Raw genomic sequence first — 11096 nt, 5'->3', positions numbered from 1 at the left:
GAAAAGTCTCATGATGACCGTGAATCCATTGTCGATCGTTGGAAAAGCCCATCTGAGGAGGTCTGCCACCCTCATCGAGTCTGGGCCTGCGTGTGATTCCAGACCCACAGCAATGTGGTTGACTCTTAACGGCCCTCTGGGTAATTCGGGATTGTGGGAAGATTAGATTAGATTCCCCACAGTGTGGAAACAGGCCCTTCAGCCCAACTAGTCCACACCGACCCTCCAAAGAGTAACCCACCCAGACCCATTTCCCTCTGACTAATGCACCTAACACTACGGGCAATTTAGCATGGCCAATTCACCCAAACCTGCACAACTTTGGACTGTGGGAGGAAACCGGAGCACCTGGAGGAAACCCACACAGACAGTCGCTCAAGGCTGGAATCGAACCCGGGTCCCTGGCGCTGTGAGGCAGCAGTGCTAACCACTGAGCCACCGTGCCACCCATGGGGCAATAAATGCTGGGCCTGGCTAGCCAGGCCCTCATCCTGTGAATGAATTCTTTAAAAAATTCCCAGCAACATCCTGGTGAGTCTCTTTTTTTTGAACCCTCTCCAGTTTAATAATCTCCTGGGTGACCCAAACTAGACTGTCCTCAGCAACGTCCTGTATGACCTCAACATGACGTCCCAACTCCTGTACTCAAAAGTTTGAGCAATGAAGGCAAGCACATTAAATGCCTTCTTAACCACCCTGCTCACCTATGACGGAAATTCCAAAGAATTATGTACCTGAACCCCGAGGTCTCTCTCTGTTCTACAACACTACATTTGGAACATTGCGTACAAATATGGTTGCCACATTACCAAAAGGATATGGATGCTTTGGAGAGGGTGCAGAGGACGTTCACCTGGTATGGAGGGTGCTAGCTATGAAGAGAGGTTGAATAGATCAGAATTATTTTCATTGGAGGTTGATGGGGGAACCTGATGGAGGCCTACAAAACCTTGATAGGTACAGACAGGGTGGATAGCAAGAAGCTTTTTCCCCCAGAGTGAGGGGCTCGATTACTAGGGGTCACAAGTTCAAGGTGAGAGGGGAAAAGGTTAAGGGAGATAAGCGTGGAAAGTTCTTTACACAGAGGGTGATGGGTACCTGGATCACATTGCCAGTGGAGGTGGTAGAGGCGAGCACGATAGTGTCATTTAAGATGTATCTAGACAGATACAGTAATGGGCAGGGAGCAGACCCTTAGAAAATAGGTGACAGATTTAGATAGAGGATCTGGATCGGCGCAGGCTTGGAGGGCCGAAGGGCCTGTTCCTGTGCTGGAATATTCTTTGTTCTTTGTACCCAAAGCCCTACTTTTAATTGTGTAAGTCTCCCTAGCAAAATGCAACACCTCGCATTTATCCAAATTAAACTCCATCTGCCATTTGGACACAATGATACTGAAGCAAAGATTCACCATAACTGCCTCTACTTTTGTGCTCTATGCCTCCAGTAATCAAGTCAATGAATAAAAGCAAATTACTGCGGATGCTGAAATCTGAAACCAAAAGAGAAAATGCTGGAAAATCACAGCAGGTCTGGCTGTATCTGTAAGGAGAGAAAAGGGCTGACGTTTTGAGTCTAACTGACCCTTTATCAGCTTTGACAAAGGGTCAGTTCGACTCGAAACATCAGCTCTTTTCTCTCCTTACAGATGCAGCCAGACCTGCTGTGATTTTCCAGCATTTTCTCTTTTGGTAACAAGTCAATGACCCCAGCAGATTTTACAACGGCCTTAAAAGATGCACTGTCGTGCTCATGAGTCATACTGAGCTCTTGGCTTAACTTCAGACACAAGGAGTTGGCACAGAAATGATAAAGTATATTTAACACATCCTGAATTTTTAATCTCCAGCTCACTTATTCTCGTCAGTGGAAACAAAATCCCCAGCAATCAGAATGAACATGGTTCAGTCCTGAATGTCAGCAACATCAGAATCTAATCCTTGAAGCTCTTGTGAACTCGCTGCCCAAATCTCTTGGTGCTGCGGAAGCAGCCGTAATGCCCTCTCCCCCTCGCAAATTTGCCGCTGGCCCGTCAGTCCCATTGGGGGCGCCACCCCAAGTCAGTCTGCTTGCAGGGGTCTCTAGTCGGGGTGACCGCTCTGGTGCCTGAGGAGGTTGGAGGAAGAGGTGAACCCCTTCCCACACAGGGTGCAGGTGAAGGGCTTCTCCCCGGTGTGCACGAGGCGGTGTTTGCGCAGGGTGGACGAATCGCTGAATCCGTTCCCGCACACGGTGCAGGCGAACGGCCTCTCCCCGGTGTGGGTGCGCCTGTGGGTCAGCAGGCTGGATAACTGAGTGAAGCCCTTCCGGCAGTCAGAGCAGGTGAACGGCCTCTCCCCGGTGTGGGTGCGGCCGTGCGTCAGCAGGTTGGAGAACTGGCTGAAGGCCTTGCCGCACTCGGAGCAGGTGAACGGCCTCTCCCCGGTGTGACTGCGCTGGTGCTTCAGGAGGTGGGAGGAGTGAGTGAAGCCCCTGCCGCACTCCGCGCAGGTGAACGGCCTCTCCCCGTAATGAACCTGCCAGTGGCTCTGGAGGGCAGCCGAGTCGTCGAATCCCTCCCCGCACATGGAGCAGATGAAGGGCCTCTCCCCGGTGTGAAGCCGCTGGTGGGTGAGCAGGTTGGATGACTGACTGAAGGCCTTCCCGCACACGGGGCAGGTGAACGGCTTCTCCCCGGTGTGGACCCGCTGGTGGGCCAGCAGGTTCGCTGACTGCGCGAAGCCCTTCCCGCACTCGGAGCAGATGAACGGCCTCTCGCCGGTGTGGACTCGCTGGTGGGTCAGCAGGCTGGACGAATCACCGAAGCCCTTCCCGCACTCACAGCAGGTGAATGGCCTCTCCCCGGTGTGAGTACGCCAGTGCCTCTGTAGGTTAGATGAATCTGTGAATCCTTTCCCGCACTCCGAGCAGATGAATGGTCTCTCGCCGGTGTGGACTCGCTGGTGCGTCTGCAGGCTGGACGAATCATTGAACCCTTTCCCACACTCGCAGCAGGTGAATGGTCTCTCCCCGGTGTGACTGCGTCGATGAGATTCCAGTTGGGATGGATAATTAAACCCCTTCCCACAGTCCACACATTTCCATGGCTTCTCCATGGGCGGCCTTATGTCTGCTTAATCCAATTAAAGTCTCATCCACACTCAGAACACGTGGCCCGTTTGTTCCCGTTGTGATGCGTTTTCATAGAATGCTAAAGTTTTCCAGCCAGTGAACTGGAACACTCTCACTCGTGTGTACACCTTTCTGCTTTCCCGGTCACGTTGACGTTTAACACCGTTTTGCAGAGACGAACATTCCACAATCAAAGGCTGATGACATTCAGGTCCCGGCTGAATCGAGCGATGCACCAGGTTCTCTCCCTGCCTCCGGCGGTACCTTGTGAAAGGAGTTTGCAAACATCAGGATTGGAGGCACGGGATTCAAACTCAATATTCTAACTCCTACGCAACACTCCCTCAGAACTCCAACCAGCCGCGTGAATTTGGATGCGGTCCTGCCCTTGGCCTCCTTCCTCAGGACCCGACCCTACTCTGAAACCTCACTTCTCCCTGGGCACATCTTCTGCCCCCTCCCTTCTCCTACCTTCCCCCCACCTCCTTGGACAACCTGCTGCGCATCCCAATTGGAGACTTCCTTCCATGCTCCACAGCCCCCTCTGTGCTCAGCTTGCAGCGTCCCATCACCCCACCAGCTTTGGTGAAACATCTGGACCCAGCAGCAGTGGGGAAAGCAGGGTTACGGCCACTCCTCGCTGCTCAGCCCCATCAATTAGCTGTGACTTGACCGCAAAGATCGAAATCCACGGTGCAAGTCTCAATTTTGTTAAGCCGCAAAATTCTAAAACAAAAAGTAATCTACGTCTTACTTGCTTCATGTCCCTTGGCCAGTGAGATTAAAACACAGCCCAAGCCCAGCTGCAAGGTCTGCTCATGGAAGTTCCTGGGACAATGAAGACACAAGGACAACAACAACAACCCTGCAAGGTTCCAACCATCAGTGCTAGTCCCACCCCTCCCGCCAGAGAGGAATCCCTGATTGGTTGGAGGACCGCTGGGTCCTCCAAGGCGGGTCCTGCTCTCTATCGGCTCCTGGCGCCGTCACTCATCGGCGGGTCGGCGCTGACCCTTCAGGCCCCGCCCCTTCCGGTTCAGTCGATCGGCCGGTCGGGGCAGGACAGAGCCGCTGGAGGAGGAGGAGGGGGGGGTAGGACGACGCTGAAAACCGCTCAGCGGGTTAGCGGACATCTCTTGGGGGAAAGGCAGAAAGGGAGCAACCCCTTCCATGGAAAGGGCGGTCGTTGACTTGCTCTTTGCAACGGACGGTCAGGTCGCGGTACCATGGGAACCGGCCGCCATCTTGCGGGCCGCGGGCGCGCATGCGTCGCAGCCGCATCTCCGCGGCAATGGGTGGGGCTTCGAGGACAATGGGTGGGTGGGCGGGGGCTTCGAGGACGGTGGGTGGGCGGGGCCCCAGGGTCGGCTGGTCCCAGAGCCCTGGAGGGAGTATCTTTGTCCCAACACGCGGGTTGAGATGGGGACAGCCTTTCTCCACCCATTGCAGAACAACAAGCATTACACTGGGGGGGACGGAACCTACCCCTGCCAACGACCATTTGCTGAGGGTGACCCTGGCCGTTCAGCCCCTCTGCTCTCCCACTCCCCATTCCCTTGCTACCTCTGGTCCAGTGGGAAACAGCACATCCGCTCGCAAGGCAGTTATTCTGCACCTCAACACACACGCTATTTTCCTCTGCAGCTACCTTTCCCACTTGTTTTGAAGTCTCTGCCATTAAAATTTTAAAAATCACACAACACCAGGTTATAGTCCAACAGGTTGAATTGGAAGCATTGGTTTCAGAGCACTGCTCCCTCATCAGGTGCTTGTGAAGGAGCGTCGCTCCGAAAGCTAGTGTACTTCCAATTAAACCTGTTGGACTATAACCTGGTGTTGTGTGATTTTTAACTTTGTCCACCCCAGTCCAACACCGGCATCTCCTAATTATGGCCATTAAAAGTTACAGTGCGCTGACAACCACTGGTGTCCAACATGCTCCATGGCAAATGCCTGGTCTGTGCTGTGGCTGTGTCCACAGAACTATGTGATATTTCAGGCAGGTGCACTCCCACCAATCATCTTTATCAATAGTGGTTACTGCTACCACACAGGGAAATAGGTACTCATTCATGAGGCTTGGTCTGATAGAGCAGAATAGGTTTATTACCAAGTACATAATAATAAACTACATCTGAATTTCACAATAGTCTCTCATGAGTTTAGTTGAGACTTAGGAGTGACTACACATCACTGTTTTGCTACACAACACTTAGACACTGGTTAGCACCGTCCATGAACGGTGAGTTCGATTCCAGGCGACTGGCTGCGTGGAGTTTACGCATTCTCCCCATCTGCAGGAGTTTCCTCCGGGTGCTCCAGTTTCCTTCCACAGTCCAGAGATGTGCAGATTAGGTGGATTGGCCATACTGAATTGCCCAGGAATGTGCAAGTTAGGTGGATTAGCCATCGGAATGCAGGGTTACCAGGATAGGGTAGGGGAATGGGAATGGGTCTGGGTGGGATGCTCGAGAGCAGGGGTTGTGTAGACTCTATGGGTGAAATCGCTTACCTCCACACTAAGTCATAGAGATGTACAGCATGGAAACAGACCCTTCGGTCCAACCTGTCCATGCCGACCAGATATCCCAACCCAATCTAGTCCCACCTGCCAGTACCCAGCCATATCCTCCAAACCCTTCCTATTCATATACCCATCCAGAGGATTCTACGAAATCCTAGAAATGGTCTGATGAACCTTTGTTGCACTCTCTCCATGGTGAAGTGATACTGGTGGATACAGTAGATCTGCTGTATAATAATGGAGTGCATGGTGGCTGGCAGGGTGTCTTGATGTATATTGCTGGCTTAAGGACTGTAGGGCTGCTCTGTCTTTAGAGGTGTCACCACACCTCAGCTGAGAAGGCAGAACTTTCAGGGTTACCTCAGCCGGTGTGGAAATTGTATCTAGTTTATCAGCATTGCAAATGTAATTTGTTCTTGTATTTTAACTAGAGTGCATGAATAAAGTGTGTTTTGCTTCAAATCTGGTAGCTTGCCCGATCAAATTACATCTGGAATACCGCACTACATTCTTACGTTTTGAAGCAAGAAAAAGCTACGGTCCAAACTATCTTCTGAACATTTTGAGGAGGTCTGGTCTGATCTATAAGTCACCATCAAACAGCCAACACAACGATCGGAACGCCTGGTCAAGGCTATAGATTTGTAGGTTTTATTGTCACATGTACTCAACTGCAGGAGTACAGTAAAAAGCAGATGATCTTGCCACGCACTGCGCCATTTTAGGTAAACAAAGGTACTAGGTACAAAAACGCAAGTACAAGCTCGTAAAAGAAACAAAGTTTTAAAAAGTTGAGCATTACTTTCGTAGATTAAATAGAAAAATAAAATTAACGCCCTTCCTAATATATACTAGAAAAATAAAGGAAGTGAAAGGTTCAACAGTGTTTGAGTCCTCTGCTTAGCTCGCTCTCTGGGATACCTCCACTGTCTATTCTTGACATCGATCCTGCAGATGCTGAGGTGGGGGGGCCCTCCCTCACTGCTCACTCCTCCTCTGTTGCACCACAATGCTATTGTAGTTACCACTGCTTCCCAGTCCCCTCCTGCTGCCTCCAGATACCACCACGCCAGCCGGGCCGAGAGGACGCCTCGCCGGATACCGTGCTTGAGGCTGGAAGTGAAGAAAAGAAATACCAAGAGAAAGAAACAGACAGAGCAGGTTAGCTGCAGCTGAAGTCTCCGACTCTGCTGCCACCTTGGTCACAGGGATCTATCCCCCTGACTGTACTAATCCCATAATACAGGGAGTTAAAAACAGCAAGTACTGGAGAACCTCAGCAGGTCTGGCAGCTTCTGTGAAGACAGAATCAGAGTAAAAACTTCCAAACTCAGTATGACTCTATTACACTATGGCAATGAGGAATTGTGATGAATTAGCACGCTTCAAACTGAAGATTTAATCAGTGGAAAGTTATAGGACATTCTGGTGGTTCCAAATTAAGAACATAAAATGTAGTAAAGGTAAAGTTGATTTTTTTCTTGCAAATTGCTTTCAGTCACAAGTCCTCGGATTAAAGACAAAGGTTGTAGTGCCCATTATGATAATGTCATGGAATGGTTACACATTTGGTCCATTGTGTCCACGCTGGCCCTCCAAAGAGGGAAATCAACTTGTTCAACCTGTTTGCCATTTCTCCACAGCCCAATATATTTCTGCTTTTCAGATAACGATCCAGTTCTCTCTTGAACGCCTCTATCAAATCTATCTCCACCGGACTCTCAGGTGGTGTGTTCCAGATCCTCAACTCGTGTGTTGTAAAACTATTCCCTTTCTCTTGTCACTTTTCTATCTATCGTTTTAAAGTCTGCATCCCGTGATTCTTCATCCGTCTGACAAGAGGAGCAGTTTCTGACTACCCACCTATTCAGAGACCCTTGAACACCCCTTATTTAAAACCTCCTTTAATCTCTTTCTCTTCAGGACCAACAGCATCAACTTCCTCAATTTATCCATGTTTCTGGAATTCCCCATCCCTTTCTTCTGAATCTTTTCCATGCCTCTCCAATGCTTTCACATCCTTCCTAAAGTGTTGACCCCAAAACAGAACACAGTACTACAGCTAAGAGAAACGGAGATTGACAAATGTTCGCCAGAACTCCCTTTGTGCTCTATGCTACCATTACTAAAACCAATGATCCCACAAACTTCTGTAATAGTCTGAAAGGTGCACTATCAAGGGCACTCGGTCATTACAGAAGTTCTTATCTGAGAAACAAGCCTATATTGGTCAGAGCAATGAGTATAGGAGTTAGGATGTCATGTTGCAGCTGTACAGGACATGGGTTAGGCCATAGCGAATCTTGAGAAGATTTGTAGCTCAGGTTGAGGTTTTGTCACCCTACTAGGTAACATCTATATGTTTGGGTTTCTTTGGGTTGGTGATGTCATTTCCTGGTGATGTCATCATCAAACCCAAACATATAAATAGAAAGCAGGAATTTTCAGCAGAGCTTCGCCTGGAGGCCCACTGAAGATGTCACCTAGTAGGGTGACAAAACATCTGGAAGTGAACCTTCCAGCTCAGCCAGCAAACCTACATCCAAAATTGGTTTGGCCACTTTTGGAATGCTGCGTTCAAATTCTGGTTTCCCTGCAAGAGGACAGATGTTGTTAAACTTGAAATGGTGCAGAAAAGATTTACAAGGATGTTTGAGCTAAAGGGAGAGGCTGAATAGGCTGGTGCTGTTTTCCCTGGAAAGTCGGAGGCTTGAGGGGGTGACCTTTATAGAGGTTATAAAATCATGAGTATGGATAAGGTGAATAGCTGGAGTCTTTTCCCAGAGTAGGGAAGTCCAAAACTAAAGGGCATAGGTTTAGGGTGAGGGGGGGCCAAAGATTGAAAAAGGACCTAAAGGGACAACATTTTCGTGCAGAGGGTGGTGTGTGAATGGAACAAGCCGCCAGAGGAAGTGGTGAAGGCTGGTACAATTGCAGCATTTAAAAAGTATCCGATGGGTACATGAATAGAAAGGGTACAGAGGGATGTGAGCCCAAATGGTGCGAAATGGGTCACGAGATTAATTTCGGGTGTCTGGTCAGAATAGATGAGTTGGACCATGCTGTACAACTCCATGACTGTAATAAAGATCTTCTGCACTGATTACATTTAAAATGTACAACTTAAAAGCTGGAGTAGGTGATTCGGCCTCTTGAGCCTGCTCCACCAATCGATAACATCACAGTTGATTATACTGCGGCCTCAGCTCCTCTTTGGTTCTGCTGTGTATACTAACGCTTCCCAGTGTGGGGGTCAGGACCTAAGTGGGTTCGCAAGCTAAATGTCTTTTAAACATTGTAACGACCCACATCCACCACTTCCTCTGGAAGGTCATTCCATACATGAACCACACTCTCTGTAAAAGAAGTTTCCCTTCTTTTGGGCGGCACGGTGGCACAGTGGTTAGCACTGCTGCCTTGCAGCACCAGAGACCCGGATGTGGACTTGTTGGGCCGAAGGGCCTGTTTCCATACTGTAATCTAATCTAATTCATGTCTTTTTTTAAAATTTGCTCCTCTCACCTCCAATAAAAAAGACCCCTAGTCTTGAAATCCCCCACTCTAGGGCAAAAACACCCTCCATTCACCTTATCTCTGTCCCTCATGATTTTATAAACCTCCACAAGGTTACCTTTCAACCTCCTATAGTCAAGTGAAAGACGTCCCAGCCTGTCCATCCTCTCCTTATAACTCAAGCCCTCCATTCCTGGCAATATACTGGTAAAACTCTTCAGAACCCCCTCTCCAGCTGAACAGCATCCTTCCTATAACAGGGCACCCAGAACTGGACACAGTCCACACTGTACAATCTCAACTTGACATCCCAACCTCTATACTCAAAGGTCTGAGCAACGAAGGCGAGGTTGAGTGAGCTGATCATTTAAACACAACTGATCCATCTCACACATCCCAAACTTTAAGGGATATGTTTAGGGATGAGCAATAAATGCTGGCCAGCCAGCAATGCCCACATCCCAAGAAAATTAAAAGCACTACCTCAGTCAATGGACTCATTAACGTCCACACAGCAGACGCCAACCATCATAAATGAAGGTTTTTGAACAGCAAACTCCAGTCCTGGCACTGTCACTTGTGAACTCGCTGGTGCATCTGCAGGGTGGATGACCGGGTGAATCTCTTCTCGCACACCGAGCAGGCGAACGGTTTCTCACCAGTGTGGCCCCGCTGGTGTGTCAAGAGGTGCGTGGACTGAGTGAACCCCTTCCCGCACTCGGGGCAGGTGAACGGCCTCTCCCCGGTGTGAACACGGCGGTGCTTCCTCAGGGTGGATGCGTCACCGAAGCCCTTCCCGCACTCGGAGCAGGCGAACGGCCTCTCCCCGGTGTGAACCCGCTGGTGTGTCAGCAGGGACGACGAATCACCGAAGCCCTTCCCGCAGTCAGAGCAGACGAACGGCCTCTCCGCGGCGTGGCTTCGCCGCTGGTGCGTCAAGAGGTTAGAGGAATCAATGAACCCCTTCCCACACTCGGTGCAGGTGAATGGTCTCTCCCCGGTGTGGACACGCTGGTGCTTGCGCAGACTGGACGAATCACTGAATGCCTTCCCGCAGTCTGAGCAGACAAACGGCCTCTCCCCGGTGTGAAGCCGCTGGTGTGTCTGAAGATTGCAGGCAGCAGCAAATCCCTTCCCACACTCAAAGCAGGTGAACGGCCTCTCCCCGGTGTGACTGCGCCGATGGATTTCCAGCAGAGATGGCTGCTTGAATCTTTTCCCACAGTCCCCACATTTCCATGGTTTCTTCATTGTTCTGCTCTCCTCTTATTTCTCCAAGTCTGACCATTGGTTGTATGATCGTTCACAAACAGTTTCTCCCCACTGTAAATGACGTGATGCCTTTTAACTGGTTAAGGCTCTTCCCACAGTCAGTTCACTTGTATATCTCACTAGGGTGTGTTCACAAGTGATTGTTTCCAGTCACACCGATGTTGAAAATATTTTTCCATCTCCCTTTAAAAGTGCAGTGATATTCAGGTCCTGATGAGTCGAGTGTCTGTTATCGAGACGATTTGCGTTTCCCGTCTGCAAATTTGCCCTGCAAAAGGAAGTTACAAAAGTCACGACAGGACTGAAATTCACAACAAACAACTCCAGCTTCTATACCGGAAACTAAAAAATACTAGTGACCACAGCAGGTCCTCAGAAGATTCATCTCGGCTTGAAACGTTAGCTTGCTTTCTGTCCACGGACGGTGCCTGGCCCACTGAGATCTCCAGCATGAAGTCTTCTTTCCAGTATGAATTCCAGCATCTGCTGCAACTTTCTCCTCCAGTTTCCAGGCGGTTGGAGCAATCGCTCCCCTGTTTATGAGCAGCTGTGAGCCCCAATTTAAGAGTGTGTCATTACCCAGACACCTTCAACAATCCTCCAGTTCATTACCATCCTGCACCATGCCCTCTGTAGAATCCCGTCCGAATTTAACCAGCTGCTGGACACAAGTTCT

At 49.8% G+C, this 11096-nt stretch overlaps 2 protein-coding genes across 2 annotated transcripts in view; both read right to left on the bottom strand.

Moving 5' to 3' along the window:
- Positions 1-1727: 1727 nt before the first annotated feature.
- On the bottom strand, positions 1728-4398 carry LOC122543452 (zinc finger protein 256-like). The gene is made up of 2 exons (XM_043682155.1): positions 3866-4398; positions 1728-3375 (listed from the first exon to the last, which is right to left on the bottom strand). Exon 2 carries the CDS (start codon positions 3093-3095, stop codon positions 2082-2084), a length of 1014 nt encoding a protein of 337 aa, XP_043538090.1. The 5' UTR covers positions 3096-3375; positions 3866-4398; the 3' UTR covers positions 1728-2081.
- A 4690-nt stretch (positions 4399-9088) lies between these two features.
- Positions 9089-11096, bottom strand: part of LOC122543615 (zinc finger protein 208-like) — a 234057-nt gene continuing 232049 nt past the window's right edge. Inside the window, exon 12 of the mRNA XM_043682443.1 lies at positions 9089-10307. Within this exon, the coding sequence (XP_043538378.1) occupies positions 9722-10307 (586 nt within the window). The 3' untranslated portion in view covers positions 9089-9721. The remainder of the gene's footprint in view (positions 10308-11096) is intronic.

This window comes from Chiloscyllium plagiosum, chromosome 44 (assembly GCF_004010195.1).
Source record: "Chiloscyllium plagiosum isolate BGI_BamShark_2017 chromosome 44, ASM401019v2, whole genome shotgun sequence".
NCBI lineage: Eukaryota > Metazoa > Chordata > Chondrichthyes > Orectolobiformes > Hemiscylliidae > Chiloscyllium > Chiloscyllium plagiosum.
Note: the sequence above shows the minus strand (reverse complement) of the source record. Positions and strands in the feature narration are given on the sequence as shown.